The sequence below is a fragment of the Actinia tenebrosa genome, unplaced genomic scaffold, assembly GCF_029948245.1.
Source record: "Actinia tenebrosa isolate PJP-AT-01 unplaced genomic scaffold, QUT_ActTen_1.0 PGA_scaffold15__27_contigs__length_11533743, whole genome shotgun sequence".
Lineage (NCBI taxonomy): Eukaryota > Metazoa > Cnidaria > Anthozoa > Actiniaria > Actiniidae > Actinia > Actinia tenebrosa.
In genome coordinates this window covers 9,458,341-9,479,290 of record NW_028292575.1, presented here as the reverse complement: position 1 = coordinate 9,479,290, position 20,950 = coordinate 9,458,341, and the positions used below count along the sequence as shown (strand labels likewise).

The 20,950-nt window shown below is 38.3% G+C and overlaps 3 protein-coding genes and 1 long non-coding RNA gene across 8 annotated transcripts; 2 read left to right on the top strand and 2 right to left on the bottom strand.

Annotated features, from left to right (window-relative positions):
- Positions 1 to 631: 631 nt before the first annotated feature.
- LOC116309027 (uncharacterized) lies at positions 632 to 2,908 on the top strand. Its single transcript, XM_031719559.2, has one exon. It carries the CDS (start codon positions 1,141 to 1,143, stop codon positions 2,293 to 2,295), a length of 1,155 nt encoding a protein of 384 aa, XP_031575419.1. The 5' UTR covers positions 632 to 1,140; the 3' UTR covers positions 2,296 to 2,908.
- Positions 2,909 to 6,080: 3,172 nt separating this feature from the next.
- LOC116309028 (uncharacterized) lies at positions 6,081 to 10,531 on the bottom strand. The gene is made up of 2 exons (XM_089030378.1): positions 7,573 to 10,531; positions 6,081 to 7,010 (listed from the first exon to the last, which is right to left on the bottom strand). The coding sequence occupies exon 1, from the start codon at positions 9,865 to 9,867 to the stop codon at positions 9,103 to 9,105; it is 765 nt and encodes a 254-aa protein (XP_088886504.1). The 5' UTR covers positions 9,868 to 10,531; the 3' UTR covers positions 6,081 to 7,010; positions 7,573 to 9,102.
- Positions 10,532 to 11,951: 1,420 nt separating this feature from the next.
- LOC116309026 (protein LEG1 homolog) lies at positions 11,952 to 20,512 on the bottom strand. 5 transcript variants are annotated; one of them, XM_031719554.2, is made up of 3 exons: positions 20,302 to 20,512; positions 15,930 to 16,643; positions 11,952 to 15,149 (listed from the first exon to the last, which is right to left on the bottom strand). In XM_031719554.2, exons 1-3 carry the CDS (start codon positions 20,510 to 20,512, stop codon positions 14,728 to 14,730), a joined length of 1,347 nt encoding a protein of 448 aa, XP_031575414.2. In that variant the 3' UTR covers positions 11,952 to 14,727. The 5 variants fall into 5 exon arrangements, with proteins under 5 accessions (XP_031575414.2, XP_031575418.2, XP_031575415.2 ...); XM_031719558.2 differs by having other exon boundaries at positions 20,306 to 20,442; XM_031719555.2 differs by lacking the exon at positions 20,302 to 20,512 and adding an exon at positions 17,405 to 17,561.
- On the top strand, positions 19,525 to 20,743 carry LOC116309030 (uncharacterized). The gene is made up of 3 exons (XR_004198565.2): positions 19,525 to 19,985; positions 20,195 to 20,239; positions 20,318 to 20,743. It is a non-coding gene; the product is annotated as an uncharacterized LOC116309030 (long non-coding RNA).
- Positions 20,744 to 20,950: the final 207 nt, after the last annotated feature.

The following is a 20,950-nucleotide window of genomic DNA, read 5'->3' as shown; positions in this document are numbered from 1 at the left end:
TGTAAACGACTGAATTAAATGGGTACAAAGATGCTTTTGCTGCGGGCCACATCATGTCATAATATAGTACCATGCTGGCACTGACATAAGTACTCACCGACCCTTTTCATTGAAATGCGTGATTCGGAAAAGCTCTGGAGAAGGGGCGGGATGGCTAATCCAGAGGCTTTAGTTGGCACTTAGTGTCGTCTTCTGAACTTTCGGCCAAAACGTATAAAATGTACTCACTTCTAAATAGCTTAGTATGGATGGTGGAAAACAGTTCAAGACTGCCTAGGGACGATAAAATTAAAAATGTTACCAGTAGGAGAAATTGAAAAGGAAAAATTGGAAATTTTTCCAAGGGCATTTGTTGCATAAGTCTTTTGGCTTCTAAAACTGAGATTGTCGTTAGCTATATCTATTTTTTTCTTCTGATCGATCAGCATCGGTAAGGCGTTTTGAATAGTTGTATTTACAAAGACACAATAAAATCAACCAGTTGTATTCAGTAATGCAATAACTACAAGCATCGGTAAGAATAATAAGAATTACAAGCATCGGTAGTCACTAATCGCGAATTCTTGTTATACAAAAACAAATCGTTTTGAAGTCAATTTGCACATTTATTTCGGCAAGAAGATGACTTTTTCGCTTTGTTTTGTGATGTGTTTTTTCTTCTTCTGTAAACTCTACTTTTTATTTACGTGTGAACAATAGCTACAAAGCGTCAAATTTGCCTAACGGATCATAATTCCTTGTGCAAAGAGGTGGTGTTTGTTATATGTCCCGAGGGAGTAACCTGTTTCTTTAGAGGTCGGCAGAACAATGCAAAGCTTCACGCCAGGTAATCTGTCTCTTGGACACAATAATCACACAGTTTGTTGTGCCAAAATCCGAATAAATAAGTCGCTTCGAAATTGAAATCAGAAGTAAATATAGCCGCAGATGGATTTCTAAACACAATATTGGTATGATTGTTGGTATGTGATTTGAGAAATATGAGTTAGAGAAGCTTAGTGATTTCGTTGACCCTGTCTGACGGGTTGAGTCTTGCTTTGATTTGTTACTGGCTGCCATGCTTCTTAGTGAATTATTGCATTTTTATAATCTAAAATACTCACAATACATTGGTAAAAAATATTCAAGTGAGCTTGAAGAATGTCTCTTCTGATGGCTGTCAAATGTGGCCGCATTCATCAGACAAGACTGCTGCTGGACATAGGAACAGATCCAAATATTTCCACAGACAAAGACTCAAAAACGTCTTTGATGCAAGCTTGCTTTATCGAGAAACAGAATATAGCAGCAAAAATAGCTCGAATGCTGATAGACAAAGGTGCAGTCGTTAGTACCAAGGATAGATTTAAAAGAACTGCACTTTCCTACGCTTGTATGAATGGCAAAGAAAAAATCGTTGAGATGCTACTGGAAGACATTGAGTATGACATCAATGAACAAGACGAAGAGGGCAACACGCCGCTGATGTATGCAGCCATGTCTGGAAATGCCAAAGCCTTGTGTTATATGCTGAAGAAGATCATGAAATACCGATTAAGTGTTGATCTAAGGAACAAGAAAGGTTTTTCTGCTTACTTGTTGGCGGCTAAGATGGGACACTTCTATTGTGCTCATATTTTGAAAACTGAAGGCTTCGCTTCAGATGGTATTCGAGACACTGAATATTTCCTCAGTGACAAAGAATGGATCAAGAAAGTTCGCAGGGACATCTCGAGAATGCAACTTGATGGGGATGACATACGAATTATGGGATCTCGGTCGGCATGTACTCGTACTCCGAGAGTATCTCTAACTTCTCGTCCAAAGACATCACTCGATTTTATTGATCGCTTAGAGTCGCCGTCTCGACATAACTATACTCGGCGTACTGTAACTGACTCCCGACTCGATTCACGAACTGGATCTCGTATAACAGCAAGAAACGAAACACCACACATGACTAAAAACTCCTGGATTGATATTGCTGACGGCAGAAGGTCTCGCGTGACCAGCGCAACATCAAGTAACAGTGAAAATTCTTTGATGTTAGTCTCGGAAAGTTCAGACGCTACAGAGATCGTGCCTTGTGAGGCAAGGACCAAGACTCCTGATCTTCATGCTATCCTGAGTCATTACCTTGATAAGGAAGCATACAAACCCGTCAAAATGATTCCTCGAAAGGGCAGAAACGTGCAGTTTTCTAAAGAAGCTAGAACTGCGCCATCAGCTGGAAAATCGGCACAGAGCACTTTAAGACAACGAAAACAAAGTCGACAAAGTCCCAAACCCAAAAGAAGAGGTGTATTGACCACGTAGAATGATAATCAATGGTTGTCGTTAGACCTGAACTCACGTGACCCTACACCCCTTAGACCGGCCAGAAAGGCATGAAAGAAACACTACATCTCAATATAAGTGAGAAGACGAAGATCAGTTCATAAAGTGTGAAACACGAGAAATGAGCATGTCTGAGCCAAAACCTTTTCCCATACAACTCTTCAAATATTTGATATTTTATAGAGTGCAAACAATATAACCGCGAAACTTTAGTACTACTAAATAGCACAATTTCATGCAAATTTCATTGTTTTCAATCGTTTAATTAGCACTATTTTGTACTATTTAGTAATTAGTGTTTCACGGATTAATTGTTTGCACTCTTATAGAAATAAACCTCTTTACTAATATCGAGGTGCAGTTTTCATTTGTGGTGTTTATTTTGTCACAACTTTCATTTTAAAGGGGTAGGTCGCGTGACCTTTTAGAAAAATATGATTACGCGGTGATAAATAATATACTGTGTGATGTGTAATACTTTGTATGAAAGCTTAAACGGCAGGAATCCGCCTGGTCAATATTAACCTAATTAATATGTAATTGTCATGTCCAAATTTGTTGAGAACTAATTAAATATTTTCCATTTTTTCCATCTCGTTGCCCTCCACAGCTTTAATTCTAACATCGATAGACTCGATTCTTGTGTGACACACTTCTTGCACTCGTTTATATAACCACCATACCCTTTCTTGACTGATTCAATAGAGGATATAACTAGCTAAAAACTAGTGTGAGCTGCGTCGGTGTTTCTAATGAAACAGTAATGATCAAAAGGTAAATTATACACCGTGAAAAGATGAAAAAACGTACTGACGTTTCGGACTCTAGTCCTTCGTCGGAGTAAGAGAGCAGAGGTTTTGCACCACCACGTGACGGCAGCCATGTTAGATGGCAGGAACAATACAGTCGTTTTACATGAGAAGGAATTCAATTCCCAAGAGAAAAAGAGATTTTATTGTTCTGCCATCTAACCACAGGCAGTGCAAGCTGTATTATGGGCGCCGACACGTGATGGTGCAAAAACTCTATTGTGTTCTTAATTAGCGCTCGAGTGAAGCTGCTGATTTATGAGCTCTCTAGTTTTTAAAGTTTTTTTTATCTTATATCACTCTCTTTTTTACTTTACATACTTTTAACGGTATTTAAGGCTTTTGATTATGATTTCTTATTAAAAAAAATTTCCTTCTTTCGCGGTGTCTGGTGGAAATCGCTAAATGCTACCACAACTTCAAATTTCCCGCCATTGTACTACGGAATACCAGTTCACAAGGATTTCCACTGGATAAGTCGACAAGAATTAGGGGCAAACGAGACGGCCAAGCTTCATCATCTAATTGTGAGAGAAGGGTTACGAAATCTTCATTTTCTGTTTGTTCTTTACACGAATTAAATATTCAAAATCGTTTCTCGTGTTCCACATCGACGACTGCATATTTAAACCGGCAAACTGATGTAAATCCATCGAATCTCTTGATTCCTAACCGTATTCCTTTACAACGTCAGGTCAGTAAACCTTCTAAATTATGCCTGTTAAATTCTAGATCAATTTGCAACAAGTCCTCAATGATAAATGATTTCGTTATTGATGAAAATATTGAGTTTTTAACGGTATAACTGAAACAAGGTTGAAATCTAATGAATCGAATCAACTAATTATAAATGAAATGTTGCCAAACGGCTAGTTATTCGAACACATTGCGAGGGAAGGCAGAGTTGGTGGTGTTGGTCTTTCAATTACTCAGAGAGCTGATGAAATCAAGGTTGCTCAGTAAAGTAAAACGAAGGCGTCTCGAGAGGACATGGCGAAAGTCTCGTCTTATCATTGATCGTCAAAATTTTATACGTTGATCGGTATGTTGTTCGAAACCTAATTAAGAAAGCTGAAAATGAGTTTTATTCGGATATTATATCCGAGAATCAGTCCAATCAGAAAGTTCTGTTTTCCACTTTTCAGAAATGGACAAATATGAATGCTAATCAACTATTTCCTTCTTTTCGTTCTTCCAAAGATTTGGCAGATTGTTTTGCTGATTTTTTTGAAAGTAAAATAAATTCTATCCAGGCTGGTTTCGAAGGTCTATCTGAAAGTGACACTCTTCCAGAGCCTTCTATGTTATGAGATTTTTTGTCATCTTTTCAAGAGATTTCAGCAGTTGGCATTTCTAAACTCATTACTCCCTTAACATCTAAATCTTGCGATCTTGATCCTGTGCAGTAGGATTCTGAAAAGCTGTTTGGTCCTCTTCTTCCTATTATCAACAAGATCGTAAATCTGTCTGTTTCTGGAACGTTTCCATCTAATTTCAAGCAAGCTACTGTAAAACCGGTTCTTAAAAAGCAGAGCATGTCCACTGAGGAATTTTCTTGCTTACTTTGCTTTAGACCTGTATCGAACTTACAGTTCCTTTCGAAGGCTATTGAGAAAGTTGTTGCTGTACAGCTCATTGACCATCTTGATAAAAAAAACAAATTGCATGAGCCTTTCCAATCTGCGTATAAGAGGTATCACAGTCTAGAGACTGCTCTTTTAAGGGTGCAGAATTATATCTTGAAAGCAATTGATGGTCAACGTTGTGTTGTTTTGGTGTTGCTTAAACTTTCAGCAGCGTTTGACTCGGTTAATTATAAGATCTTGTTAGAAAGGATGTCTTCAAGGTTTGGTGTGACTGGCATGGCATTGACTTGAAATGGTTTGAAATTTACTTGGCTGATAGGAGCTTTCGTGTTGCTGTTCAGGGTGGTGTATCATCCTGTCGCTCTGAGCATAGTGGTGTGCTACAGGTTCTATCTTGGGTCCTATTTTGTTTTTGATGTGCACGTCACCTATTGGGGACATCTCGGGAGAATATGATATTAATTTTCACTTGAATGCTGATAGCACATTTGAAACATCCTCTTCTGCTGAAATGGTCTGCCAAATTCAGAATAAAGTCTTGTGTAAGTGAAATTCCTAAATGGATGACTAGAAACAAGCTTAAATTGAACACTGACAAAACAGAGATTGCTGTACTGTCGCCTGCTCATGATCGTCCCAGGCCACCTATTGCTTCTATCAAACGCTGTGATCATAATATTTCTTCTTCATCATCAGTTCGCAATATAGAAGTCATCTTTGATGACAAAATGTCTCTTGAAGACCAGATTATCTTCATTTGCAAATCATGTTTCTTCAACATAAGAAATATTCGGAAAATCCGTAAATGTATTTCTTTTGAAGCCTCTAGACTTCTGTAATTCTTTGTTGTATGGGTTGCCAAAACACTTAATTCAAAAACGTCAGCGAGTTCAAAATGCAGCAGCACGTTTAGTATCCTGCGGTCACAAATACGAACATATAACTCCCATTCTCTATCACTTACACTGGCTGCCCGTTGAACAACGAATTGACTACAAGATACTTTTAATAACTTTCAAGGCTATGAATGGCTGTGCTCTCTCATATCTTAGTGAACTGGTAAAACCGTATGTGCCAGCTCGTCAACTGAGATCACAATCATCCAATCTTTTAACCAAAGGTTCTTTCAAACTTAAATCCTATGGTAAAAGAGCATTCTCAAATGCTGCGCCAGAACTATAGATTTCCCTTCATGCACATGAGGTCATGCAGAAATATTTTGAGTTTTAAGCTTGAGCTTATTAAAACCTTCCTTTTTAAGAAAGCTTAGTCTTGATACATATTTTTATGTAGAGTTTTTATGATCTTTATTTGCATATGTAATTATATTAATGTTGAAATTGAATGAAAATTGAAATTGAATGAATTGTTGAAAATATTGAATGCTATTTTATTCCTTAACTTTTTATGCTAGAACATGTAATGTAAAGAGTTGTTGAGCTCTCCAGGATATTGAAGCTATATAGAATATTATGACTTGCCTGACTTTCTCTTTCACGGAGTAATACGTAATACAGTCAATTCAAAAAAATGTTGTCGTCGACCAACTCAAGCCTGCGCGACTGGACCGAAAGGAACTCTGGGTAGCAATCATTGAAGCCGAGTTGACTCCATCATTTTATCTGACTAGTTATGCCTGGTTTACAGCATGAACCTTCTTAGGCGAGCGGGAAATGTTGAAGGATACGTTTTTTTAATGCATTCATATTTTCAGAATTGTGAACTGAATCATAACTACTTTGTTTTTCTTTCCCTAAACCCGAAGACATGCATTTGATGGATTGTTTCTCGCCATTATTATCTTATTACTAGCAGAAACAATTAATTCAGAACGAATATTTAACCGCTTCAGTGATTTTTACCCATATTCCTTTCGGTCCAGTGGCGTAGGCTTGAGCCTGTCGACGACAACGTTTTTTGAATTGACTGTATAATGTCACGTCACGCTGGATTGGCCGATGGCATAAGATCAAAGGAGATTCTTTAACATCTTAGCTCTTTCTAGAATCATTTCCTTACTTTCGATTTCCTCATATGCTACATCTCTCTCCAACAGTGCTCGGCAATGTTGCACAATTTTTTCTGATCTTTTAATCTCGTTTTAATAGCGGTTTGCTCTTCATTATTTACTGTTGTTAGTTCCTGGAGCGTCTGCTTCAGTTCCTCCTTCTTCGCTATTTCGTATTCTTTTGCCATCTTGCAAATCATTTTATCTACATTTTTATTTATTAAGCTTCCAACAATTAAACTGTTGCGGAGAACTAGACAGGTGGCATTCCACCTATAGGATAGTCTCCAACTAAAATCAAGAAGAAAAAAAGAGATCAAACAGGTAACTAATAAAGGAATGGCTAAGCCCTACAGTTGGAGCAGCGGCATTTCGTCACTCAAGAACAGGTAGAAGTGGTCTTAAAGGAAGACAAATATTTGTCATAATAATTAACAGGTAAGCGCTTAAAGGACGGCGCAGAGATAGCTTGCCTGAGCTCAGCCGGTAGATCATTCCATAAGGGAACTTGAGCTTGAAGGAAATAAGTCTAGACTTGTAGTCATCGTCAGAGCGTAGGATAAACCTCGTTGTTCTACGTTGAACACCTTCTAGCTTAACAAGATTATGTTTGAGATGAGCAGACCAGACTGTAGCTGCAGAAACTTATGACACTCGCTCCTTGTTTTTCTTTTACTCAAATGAACGTTGTTTACATTGATTACAATTTTTTCGATCTTACACGGCTCTAAAGACGACTGAAATCACTCTAAACAGGTTTTAAGTGGCGGTTCACAACTAGTAAATAATGTAGAAAAGGAACATAAATTGCGATATACCTTAATAAAGATATCAAAGGCTATGAAAAACTTACAATTTTGTCCTTCTGCAGTTACACAGCTCGATGACATTATAGACTATAATCAAACGTGTGAAAAACTTCGCCCCAGTCCTCCTCTAGCGGTTTTGGCCGCGACATTCCCGGCCCCTAAACCTAACCTAGGTTTACTGACTTAAACAACAACTAATTATAAATGTTCTTGAACGCAAACAGCTTTATAATATATGAGTTCAATGTCTATTGTTCTTCCTTGGCCAAGATGACCACAAAGCTTGCTGGTTGGTCGTCTCAGCTCACTCTTGTCGGTCTTCAAGACAGCGGCTCTCACCAGGCCTTGTTCATCTTGCTCAACTTCCTTGACGAGTCCCATCGTCCATGAGTTCCGAGGAGCACTGTCATCCTTCACGATTACTACGTCTCCGATCCTTAGGTTGCGTTTTGGATTCTGTCATTTACTTCGCTGTTGACACGTCAGTAGGTATTCTCTACGCCACCGTGTCCAAAAGAGATTCGTTAGATACTGAACCCTTCTCCACCGTCGCTTCATGTAGACATCTCCCTTCTGAAAGTTCCCCGGAGGCGGTAGAATTACGGTGGATTTTGTTGTCAGTAAATGACTCGGTGTGAGAGGCTCGAGATCGTTAGCATCACTGGATACGAAGGTTAGCGGTCGCGAATTGATTACTGCTTCGATTCCGCACATTAATGTGCGTAGATCTTCGTCGTCAATACGATTGCCATACTCGTTGAGAAGACCAGCTAGCACTTTGCGTATGGTACCAATCTGCCTTTCCCAGACGCCCCCCATATGGCTGGCGGCTGGGGGTTGAAGATCCAGTCGATTTCTTCCTTGTGAAGTCGGTCTCTGATCTGATCCTAATCCATTTCCTCTAGAGCTCGGCGGAGTTCTGCTTGAGCGCCGACAAAGTTGGTCCCGTTATCACTTCTAATCATCTTTACCGGTCCCCTACGGGCTATAAATCTTCTGAGAGCTTGTATAAACGAATCTGTATCGAGAGAGTTCGCTATCTCTATATGCACAGCTCTACTGACTAGACAAGTGAAAAGGGCACCGTATCGCTTTACTTCCTTTCGGCCAAACTTGATAACGTAAGGGCCAAAATAATCTACGCCTGCACACGTGAATGGAAAAGCAAGTGTTACTCTGTCCTTGGGCAGCTCAGCCATCTTCTGCTCCTCTGGTTTGCCGCGTTCACCGTCCATCCGTGTTGAAGGCGCATGGCGAAAGGCCCGCTTCCTCCGCCTGGAACTACTTCTAGGGGTTCGAGCGCCAGAGGGCAGTCGCTTCCGAGTAGTAGACCAACCTCGAGGTCTGTCACTAGTTCAGGCATGTTACTTGCTATCTGACGAAGGTTCTGGAATCGGGAGTAGGGATTTGCTGCTGACTAGCTGGAATTTCTTGTCGCGTGTAACAACGAGCCAGTTTGACAGGTTTGTTACCTGTCAGATCACTTACAGTCAGTCCTTCGACGATAGAGCACTTGACCGAACTGTAACCGTGTATAGTTCCAAATTGTAGCCTTGTGTCGATTCCCTTTATTGCTAACTGTTCCTTAGTTCTTCGGTAATGAAGATTCCCGAACTTCCGTTGTCGTAAAGTGCGTATGTCTTAGCAATATTTCCGTTCTCGGCCCGGACGATAACGGGTAGAATGGCATGCAGGATGACATTCTGCGTGGTGGTTGATAGACTAATTTCAGTTTCTTTCGTGTCAGTACACGTACTACCGATGGTCGTAGAATCTGACTTACTTTCGTCCTTGGATTTCTGTTGTTCTTTGGGATTGAAGTTATCTACGTGGAGTGACGTTGGATGTGGTTTGTTGCATGTTCTGTAGACTTTCTTGTTGGTACAGCCTTTAGACCGGTGTTTGGTTCCGTAGCAGGCAAAGCACAGGTGTTTTTCTGCTATAAACTTCTTCCTTTCTTCCAGGGTTTTCTTTACGAAGTCTTTACACTCTTCAAGGTCGTGAGATTTCTCGCACTTCGTCAGCTTTTCTTGTTGCTTTAACCCGGTCCCGTCTTGGTTGCTCTTAGAACAATCAGTTGTAGCGTCGGGGCACTTGGATCCGTTTCCTCCATGCTGCTCGTCGGGTTCCTTGCTAGCGGTATGAATTTCCGTGGTGATCCTTTCCTCTGTGCTGCGATGCTCGTTACGCTCCGTTGTGGCGTCGGGGCACTTGAATCCGTTTCCTTCATACTGCTCTGGTATAACGCTGAAATTACTTCTCTGCCGTGGTGTAGACCGCATCAAGGGCGGGGCTGAGTTGGAGTATGCAGGCAATCCACCATATTCTTCAGCTTCCATTATGGCATAGACTCTTTCTCTCGCGTGACTTCGCTATGTCTATTTCTAGTTTAAGCTCTTCAATACGTTGTCTCTCCTTCAAAAGTGACCTCTCGGCCATCATCTCGGCCAGGTTGAGGCGCTCCTTCTCTCTGGATGAAGCAGCTGAACCCGTCGATCTTCTTGAGTGGCGCAAGCGCTTGGAGCCTTTAGATGACATTGAATTACATTCTAAGAGGTCGGCTCGTTCGGCTAATCGTGCTTCTCCTAGCTCAATCCACTGAATTATTTGATTTCGAAACTCCAGCGCTGCGCTTTGCTTGGCGATAAAATAATCATCTTCCTTATCTTTGTCCTCGTCGGAGGTCAAATGCTCAACCAGGGCTTCATGAGCTGCTTGAAAGTCATTAAATAAGGAGTTAAGCTCTTCAAATTGCGATTTAACTAGATGCAAATTTTCTTCGTCTGAGAGAAGCTCTGTAAGTTTCGTTCTTTTCTTCGAAGCCTCGCGAAGAGTGGTTGTTCTTCGATTTTTTAAAATTCTAATATTTTCTTGCCTTCCTCTTTCAGTCGGAATTCTCTCTCTTTCGCGCCTGTCTGCGGTATTGTCATTAATTTGCATATCATTATCGAGATCTGAAGTTGGCGCCTTCGGTTCTTGCGTGCTTGTGCAATGATCCATAACATTGGTCTTCAAAACTCTAAACTCACCATAATTCCAAGACTTCAAGCGTTATTTCTTCTGTCTTTATTCGTAGTTTGGAATCAGAATTTTGTGAACGAAATGTAGCTGCAGAAACTTGTGACACTCGCTCCTTGTTTTTCTTTTACTCAAATGAACGTTGTTTACATTGATTACAATTTTTTCGATCTTACACGGCTCTAAAGACGACTGAAATCACTCTAAACAGGTTTCAAGTGGCGGTTCACAACTAGTAAATAATGTAGAAAAGGAACATAAATTGCGATATACCTTAATAAAGATATCAAAGGCTATGAAAAACTTACAATTTTGTCCTTCTGCAGTTACACAGCTCGATGACATTATAGACTATAATCAAACGTGTGAAAAACTTCGCCCCAGTCCTCCTCTAGCGGTTTTGGCCGCGACACAGACTCAACATTCCTCTCTGCCACGTCAATCTCTCTTTGAATTCACTCTATGTTTTCTTTAGATTGATCTCATTCTTTTCCGTCGTTTTCTTTCCGTTTCTCAACTCGATTCATCGCTCCTACGATCAATTTCCTTGAGTCCTGTCCGGCATCTTCTAAGCTCTGCCGTTTTCGTTTTTGGCAAACGCTGAGTCTACATGTTCCATCTTGACAATAGTATTGGAGCTTCTTTTTGTCGTGGAACTTGCACAGCATCTGGTTTTTGATGAAACTGTTTACGTTTTCCTCCTTAATTAAATTGATTGAGCATAATTGGCTGCTGTTTATCTTCTATTTGTTTATATATCTTGTGTATTTTATGGACGTTGAAGCAAGACTCGCATATCAAGCCATAACACTGTGCACAAAATGAATCCAAGACTTGCAGCTGTTAGCAGCAATTAAGCACAATCCGATAAACCTGGTTGATTGGCTCTGGTTTTCATCGCACGAAGCAACTGCAGAAGAGAATCAAAGTAAAACTAGACGCCCTTCGTGGCGTGAACTCGGGATACCATAGTGTATTTGATGAAGTATAAGCACTTGGAGCCCCAGCCAAGTTTTTTGGTGTGTGGTTTGCATGATGAAAAACAGCAACTTCTCAAAGGAATACCATCGATATTGATGGGTTGCAAGCATTCCCAAGAGAGTCAAAAGACAAAGACATGGCGGCCATTGTGGTGCCGTTAACAATGGATGCTAATGAAAAATCTTTTGTTAAATGGCACCAACATGGCCGCGATGACGTAACGTGCAATCGAAGAATTATTGGCATTTGAATTTGTAATATTACTGTTGTTTCTTTGCTGATTATCATCTGCAGCTTTGTCAATCACTTCACTCTTTTCAGTGTGGGTTTGTGCATTAAGAGGATTTTCAGTAGCATTGCTTTGTATGCATGTCTCAGTAATACACTCTCCTCTGAGTTCAAATAAACCTGTTAAATTGTCATATAATCTTTGGAAGTAATTTATTAAAGTCATCAACATCGAGGAGTACACAAGTACCTTGAGGATTTGGGAGACCTGATGGATTACAAGCATGAGAGTCAAATACCCTAAATCCTGCATCACCATTACAGCAAATAGCTACTGTATTACATTGAATAGTTAACAGGAATGACTGGTAAGTTTCTCCAATTAAAATTTGCAAAGCATTCGCATGCACTAGAGTAAACAAATTTGACAGTAGTTGAAATATCATGAATATTACCAGTGTAACTTGGGCTGTATTCAATAAAAAAAGTAATATGGTAAATCGAAATGCCTATTGAAGAGTAATATCGTGGCTGTTCACTTTCTGAGAAAGTTTTTGGGGATAATAATCGATTATAAAAAGTGTACTAAAGCCAGTTACTTCGATAGTTCCCTTATGTAACCCTATATTTGCCTTCATTTTTTTGCCATTCCTTTTTAATTATTTTAAATAAAAAGTGTAATATGGTAGATCGGAATGCTAAGAGAACACCATTATCGTACTGTTTTCATTTTAGGAAATTTTTTCCCGGGATTAAATTCGACTAAAATAGAGCACTACAACCACTCGCTGTAATAGTTGCCTAATGTTACCTTTTATTAAGTCTTGTGTTGCTATGATGTTCTTTGAAACTGATAACAAGTATCTTACACTAATTGCCCATGCGCAGAGTTTTCACTAAAAACTACAATAATTTTTATCGAAATAAATGCTGTCACGAAGTAGTTTGACCTCTACCGTACTTCTTAACTAAGTTTTACATACTTTAGAAGGCGTTATTAGTGCTGGTCACACACAGTGTTCGGTTGTGTTTTGTTTCCTTGACGTTTAATGGTATTATTACACAGAACAATGCTACAAACGATTGAAGTAGTGCAAGTAACTTCAGCTATACTTATTATAGTTATGGCCTTTATGATATCATCAAGATTTCAATGGCGTTTAAGCTGCCGACACAAGGTGCAACGTTGCACACAACATTGCAAGCAGCAAATTTGAATCGGAGTGACATTGGAATAATATCATGCAACATCGCTTGTGTCAGCCTGCTATGTTAAAAATTAAGTGCAAGCTGATTAGCTGGAAATTTCAGAATGTTGCAGGTAATGTTGCAGACATGTTCACATGATGAAATTTGTTGCGCGCAATGTTGCAACAGTAGAGCGCGATTCAACTTCAGATTTGTTGCATGCAACGTTGCATGCAACAAGTTTTGGGTAGACACGCTACAACAGTCCTGTTGCGTGCAATGTTGCATGCAATGTTGCACCGTGTGTTAGCACCTTAACTGCCTTGAGTTTGTAAAGTAAGGTAATTTAGTAAGATATTTTAAAATATAAAACTCAGGACTGTGTCACTCATCCTTCGTTTTCTTTCATATAAAAGCGATGAGGCTCTTACGTAAATGCGCTAATGCACTGATGAAACGATTTAAACGAATGCAATGATAAAAATGATGAACTGATGTTATTATAAGAAGTAGCTGTATTTTTTACAGATTAAAGATTACAAACATATGAAAGCAAAAACGTGTGAAATATGTATCTAAATGCTTACAGATAAAACAAGAGAGAAACGCCGAATTCCGCAAAACAAAACACTATTCTACACTTTTACGAACTATCTAACAAGTTGGTAATGCGCATATTAGAATTCTACTTCAAGAGGTCTTACAAAAAAGTCTTGTAGAAGAAGCTATAATTTCGGTGTTTTTCGCCGATGTTCCCTTTTGTAACATTTTAATGTTGGAGATTAAAAATTCAAAAAAAGCAAAATAGTGAAAGCGACTCAATTGTGTATTAGAATTCACCGAATTGTTTCTATTTATGGTAAGAGATTAGGTTTCGCGAACAAAATGGAACCTGGAGAAAACTTTATTCCAACTTAACCCTAACTTTCCCTTTTGTGACTTGAGCGGCATTTTATAGGGGTACATGTAAAAAAACTTCCTAGAATTATGTTATTTTATCCTCCACTTTTGGTGTAGTGTGCGGAAGAAACCTCTTATCAACTGGTATAAAATCCATTCCTATCCAAAATGTTTGTAAGAAGTTATCATTATCCGCTTGAAATGGTTAGATTTGCTCAAACCAGCTAGTTTTCGGTTACGCACATTTCGACAACTTTGGTCAAGAAAATTCTTCTAATTCAAAATCTACTCAATATTTTTGCATGAAATTGTGAGGACACATAGTACAATTATACAAAATGTATGTGCTTAAATTTGGTGGCACTACATTAAAACGGTGGAAAGATATTGCAGTTTGTCATGAAGATCCACGTTTTTTGATCATTTTGAAATTTCTTCAATCTTTTCCCAAACCCCCTGCTAATTTCTGACCAGTCCGCCTAAGAGACTCGATTTAGATGGGAGGGGTGGGAAAGGGTGGGATTGGAGGGGGTGAATTGGGGGAAAGGGAGGAGGGTGGTAGCCTTTACCCAGAACATGTGGAAGTAATTCCTGGATTTTGTTCTCAAATATCTTGAAATGTAATTACAAAAAGATGTTGTGCTGTACATTGCAGTTATGCTAACAACATTTTTTACATGTATTTTTATTCATTTTTTAAAATATAGAATCAGGTCTCATAATGGTAGCACCATTTTACCCACGGAGCGATACAGACAAACATACCTATTAGATCCAACAAGTGAAATTTTTGACTTACTTATAATCTTTCAATTCAGTAAACTTAAGCATCATTAGTAAAAAACTTATTTGAAAGAAATTTCGTATCTTACTTTGCTTCATGATTAGCAGTTATGATCTTTGATGAAGTCAAGCACTAATTTCACCAAATCCTTGGCGACGACCAAAGGATGGCGTAGAAGGCTTTCTAACATTTCTCTTCCATCTGCTCTTCCTTGAGGAGAACACATTGCTTTGCGCCATAAATACAAAAACCCTCCATTTGTCAACTCTTCTACATAGTAAATGGTGTTGATAATCACCAGAGCATTATTCTGGTCTTTATTGAAGTCAGGAATGTCAGGGGGATGATCAGTATTGTGTAGGATCCTTGGCGGCAAAGCCATGGCCTGTTGTTCATGTGTGTTGTTCAGATTGGTCTGGAAATAAGTTGCGGCGATGAAATCAACCAAAAGAGCCCATCCTCGACCGAAGTGCATCTCGGGAGTGGATAGCAGAGCCCGCTGATCCAGGAACAGCGGGTTTGCTGTAACAGATGAGGATAACAGAAAGTTACTTGTCATTTTTCGAATAGAGTTAATAGTATAATACCCTATGTATTGTTATTAATGAGGTATGAGGCATCCACTCTGGCCTGGAACAATGCCCAGGTAACCCAGAGTGTAATGTTTTTATCCCGCTTCCTCGCGGGTGAGGCGGGTGGGTCGATGTCTGTACTCTTCCCGTTAATTTGAATGAAGTGGCACCAGAGGGAGCACGCTTCCCTTTATATATACTCTATTTGCATATTACAATTCCCTAAGGTATTCATCATAATATTCACAATGACTGTGAATAGTATAAAATAGGCGATTAAATTAAATGGTGGTAGTCAATTCAACGTTAACTGGACCGAAAGGGGATATGAGTATGAAAAGTAGTTATGATTTAGTTCCAATTTTGAAAATATGAAGGTCATTATTAAAGTCATTGTAAAGGAATTAAATAATGTCTCCATCAACACTGCCCGCTCGCCAGCAAAGGGTCCGTCCTATTAACCTGAGGCACGACTAATCAGAAAATCATGCATTCAACTGCTTCAGTGATTTCTACCCACAATCCCTTTTATTCCAGTCGCGTAGGCTTGTGTTTGTTACCGACAACGTTATTTTTTAAACATACTGTATACCTATAAGCGAGAGTGCTCGTTTTTAAGGTTAGACAAACTAAATCCCTTGCATATACCAGTCTTCTAGCTTTCTTCTTATACATGTTACCCTTCTTCCAAATCCCCGTGAACTTGAGCTTGAGAGTGAATATTACTTACCAGTGCGTATGGAGTCCGTGTGAGCTGTCCACAACAAACCCACGGTAGCATCTTTATCATTCTTCTTATTCTTATCCGTATTTTCATGTAGATGCTGAAAGAATTTTGTCCAGCTATTCATCAGTTTCGAATGTTTTGACACACATTCTGTTACACTGGTGCAAAATTTGTCACGCAATTCCATGGAGACATTTGAAGGTTTGAGTACGTTAAGTGGATTTTTAACCGATATAACGATACCAGCATTCAAGGCTCCAAGGAATGGAATGATCGACAAGAAATAATTCATGTCAGCCCACCAGCTTGAAGGAGAAAACTTCGTGATAATTGACAGATCATGAGAATGGGGTTTCGTGACACTCAACCTTCCAGTTGTCATCTGCCAGCCAAACTGAAGGGGCAATCCCCAAAGAAGATTGCCCGAGTAGTTGAACCCCCAAGCAGAAAAATACCTCTCAGTTGAGATAACCATAATTTTGAAAATTCCTAGTCTGTCGATGTAAAGCCACGGGTCCACAATAGTGACATTCTTACCACCCATCTCTCTCACAGGAAAATCCTCTAACGACGATGCAGCATTTTCCCATCCAGGGGGGTAGGGTGAAGTTTCCTTGCTGATAGCCGAGAAAGCTTCTTGAAACAAACAGATAAGAATGACTCCGAAGGCCAGCACTCCGTGATTGATTGAGCCCTTCATCATCCTATGAGTTGATCCTGTGTATATATAAATGAATTTTAACGTTATATCTCGTGCTACTGCACAAACATGTGCTACGGCACGAACAAACTTGTTTTCGTACGTCACACGGGGAGATGCATGCCTTCTCAATGCCACGTTAAAGTCTGTATCTACAATTTTTTTTAATGAAGCATGACCTATTTTTAAATTTTACCAACCCTTTCTATTTTATTTATCGAAAAAAGTTACAAAAATAATTGGTCAATTACATTCCACGAAAATAATTAAAATAATAACCTGCATGCTACCAGTGCTGGACGTTCGCATTGTAATAAAAAGAATGTCGCAAGGGATTCAAGTTTTATTCGCCTTATTTGCTGTCCTTTGTCGTGAAAGGTTGCACGTTCATTTCCCTGCCAGACCAACACTCAGGGTCTTAACCTGGAAGTAGCACTTCCAAATATAGGAGGAACAAAAACTTCGGTGTCTACACATCAGATTAGCTAATATATAGCCTTCTCAGTAGTGGCTTTGAGTATTCACATAAAAACTTCGCTCACCATGCATATATACCATAAATGATAATCATATATATGTAGCTATGATTAAATGTAGTAATAGTTTCAAACTCAGCGTTTTGTAAAGTATAACAAGAATACACATCTAAGTATATCAACTTCGTTTGAACTTTGGATACTGACTCATATACTGCAAGCCAGGCTGGGATATCTCCAGCATATACCCGCATATATGTCGGTGAAATAAGAAACAATAAACCTACCTTGTATAAACCTACCTTGTATCTAGACCTACGGTTGATAAAAATCACTTTGATGCTTACACACTTATCAAGATATTCAGTCTTCAGTATCCTCTTGCATTAATAATCTCACGGCGAATATATGACGTGAATTCTAAAGTCGTTTAGTGCTGACAGATATTATAGATAAGATAAGATAATTTTATTTACCCACGGTGGGTCCTTCAAGATAATCACAATGATTAAATAAATATATTTCCAATGGAATATTAAATACACTAAAGTTAATATATGCCTAATATTAAATACGAATATTAAAACAATAAAAATTTGAAACTATCATGAATAGAAAAGAAACGAAGGAAGTTAAAATAAAACCCTGCTCTACCAGGACTCCGGTAATAATAGTATTAATTGTTCTAAAATAAGTGACAACGTATTTGAGATTTAAAGCTTGTCAGTGATGATGCTTGTCTTATATGTAATGGCAAATTATTCCACAGTACAGCTCCGCTATAACTAAAACTTCTTTTACATTATTGCCAGTTTTTGAAATAAACCTTTATTTGACGTGATTCATACTGCTATTGTAATCATTATATCATTGTATTGTGAATCATTTAATCATTTAATCATTATATTATGAACCAATCAGTTATCTTGTGAGATTTGAATTGGCGAGAACCAATCAGAAATCGCTTCATATAATCGTGCTAATCAGTTTGGGGTCTCAGAACAAGGTTTTGGGCGCTATTACGCAGACGTACTTTACTAAGGCATTTGTCCGCATGTGACGCATACTACTCACAGCTTAGACACACTCAAACGTTACAATTTGAGCTGTATTTATATAAATAAGACTTCTAAGGCTAAATTAGCTACAATCGTAATAGCTACGCCTATACACACCTAGGCTAATTCCAGTAAGGAAAGTGTCCGAAACAAACCCTATTTACGTAAATAGAAATCACTGGAATAGGATTATGCAAGTCCGGTAATCGGATAGTTCGTTCTCGTAGCGAGTGTCGATGACATGTTCAAATCGTAACTAATTAACTAAACTCATTTATACAATAGAACTCATTTATACAATAGAAGAAATCAGGTAAGAGAACAAGGTTGTTATAATGTCAATTGTCAACCATCAGTCAGATTTCTGTCAATATGATCTAGATAACAAGTTAAGGTTTCAAGTAAACACAACACAAAAGGCGTATTGTTTCAATTCAATAAAGTCATGTTTTATTGCATGTCTATAGGCTTCAAAAGTGACATTTTGATAGTTACTGAAATGTTCTTTACTAAAAGTAACCACAGTGATCCCCTTTGACCTTTCACATAAAAATATTAATTTTACGAATTTGGCCTGAATGTACGTTATAGGAGCAAGGATGGTTCAGATTTCTGAACCTAAACTGAAGCAACTGATAAGTGAACTAGCACGTGCGCTTAATATATCTGAACGTGACGTAATCAAACGTATATAACTACCTGTTATCACTAAGTAATAACAACCCAGTCATTCTGGAATAATTTTATATATTTTTGAAAAGATCTAATAAAACAGAGAATTAATTTACTGAACAAGATATTGTAACTGGCATTATTCAGTCCTCTTGCTGTTCGGTTTTCTTAAACTACATAGCTTATTGTAAAAAGCACATATATATGGTGCTGTAGGAAAAAAAATTCCCTAATTTGAAAAACTTTTATGAGGATAATTTTTCACGCAAGCAATTAATAGAAAAATATATCTGTAAGAAAAATAATAAGAATGAAGCGTAGCAAGAGAAATGGTTCTGTAACTTCATAAGATAGTTTATACTTATTCATGCATTTAGTAATTAACTTTACTCCTTTCCCCCTCTATTCTAAGTTTTCGAGATTAGTTTAGCTTCTTTTCCTTTTCTTTCGTTTTTCCATTGCAACCATAATTTTTCTTATTATCTGGATTATTATTGTATTATTCATTACATTTATTGTCTATTAATTGTAATTATATTCAATTTTTTATTACTGTAATAAATTAAAAAAAAAAAAAACCATTTTTACTGTAATAACTCGAAAATTCCTAAATACCTATTTAGCTTGAACTTTATTTTCCCCATTTCAGACAACGCGACAATCTCTAGAGTATAATTTGTTTATCGTTCGATAACGCTGTATGGAGAAGATACATTACCAAAGTTGAGACACGAACCAAAGTGAAGTTGGTGTCAGGTTTTCGAGTCAGAATTTTTAGTCAGGTTTTTGGAACTAGTGTCAGATTTTTACCGGGTGGCTTCACGTCATTTTGATCTACAAAGTGCTCTACATTCATAGAAACGCTTTGATTTACTATAAATCCCACACCAAGCTTTACTCACACGACATTTCTTGAGATTTGTTGTTTCCCGTGAATGAGACAAATCATTGGACACTCATTGTAAGTACTGCGGATGTGAAGCCACGATAAGAAGAAACAAAACAGGAAATATCGCACCTCTCATTATCGATTAAAATTGGAAATCACGGTATAGCCGGCGATAACAAACTATCTTGATAACCAACAGGTCGTTCTAATTAAGACCATACCTTAACAGAGGAATTGGGACGACTGGGAGTGTTTCTTTGCAAGGTTTGTATTGTGAGTACATTGAAATACTCTATCAATAGTAATAACTGAAAATGTCTGACGTATGGTTTAAGTACATGTACGCATCAGTCGGCTGTGTGAATTCATTTTCATTAAAAACAACACCGTAAATGACCTTAGCAATACTCGATTGACTGATAAGAATAATAAAGTGTTTTTAGCGTAATTCTTGCATTTCAACATTCTTATAGTATGCCGGATACATTGCACTGGAAAGAAACATCGACTACAACCAAGTATGTACCAAAAACATCTTTAAGATCTTTTACTAAAGGATGGAGAAAATGTAAAACATTACCAACTTTTTCCAACAGAAAGACTTGCTGTACTTCAGAAGGATGATCAAGAAAGCTCTTTAAGATGGGCATCTTTAGGACTACGGCATGCTTGGGTCTCCACGACGCAGAAATTATTCTTGCCAAGGGCTGTGGTAATTTACATATCCTACTCAAAAATCTGACACCAAGTGATATTTTCTTCGAGAGACGAGATTTGGTTTCCAAATGCATTCAGGGAGATCCCGTAGAAATGATGCGTGGTGGAAGATGTCAACAATCAAGAAAATATAATGTTTAAAAGAGAATTTGTTTGTAACCGTGCAATTCGCTGTAAAATGATCACTCTTCCACGGGCGTGACAGAAAAATCTGTCTCAAAAATCTGACACCAATTAAGAGCGGCTGTCCAGAAATATCGAGCACGGGGCGGCCACAGTCAAAAAATAAAAGTCCTTCATTTTTTGGTCTGTAGACACTATTTGATGAGTTTATGAACGTACTAGGGTCGGTTTTTCGATCTACGTAAAAAATCCGGATTTTTTTGAAAAAAACGATTTCACCCCGTGTCGGTCTAAAAATTGCTCAAGAAACGGCTGCGAATTACGCTTTCAAAAACATTCTCGCTCCAGGTGAAAACCCAAGTTACAATCAAATTTGCAACTGAATTCAA

Excerpts from the sequence above, each read along its gene's own strand:
- LOC116309027 (XM_031719559.2), top strand. The coding sequence starts at position 1,141 with ATGTCTCTTCTGATGGCTGTCAAATGTGGCCGCATTCATCAGACAAGA.
- LOC116309028 (XM_089030378.1), bottom strand. The coding sequence starts at position 9,867 with ATGGAAGCTGAAGAATATGGTGGATTGCCTGCATACTCCAACTCAGCC.
- LOC116309026 (XM_031719554.2), bottom strand. The coding sequence starts at position 20,512 with ATGCATTTGGAAACCAAATCTCGTCTCTCGAAGAAAATATCACTTGGT. Across the intron at positions 16,644-20,301 it reads CTTTCTGTTGGAAAAAGTTG|GATCAACTCATAGGATGATG; the intron begins GTAATGTTTTAC and ends ATATATACACAG. Across the intron at positions 15,150-15,929 it reads CACGGACTCCATACGCACTG|CAAACCCGCTGTTCCTGGAT; the intron begins GTAAGTAATATT and ends CATCTGTTACAG.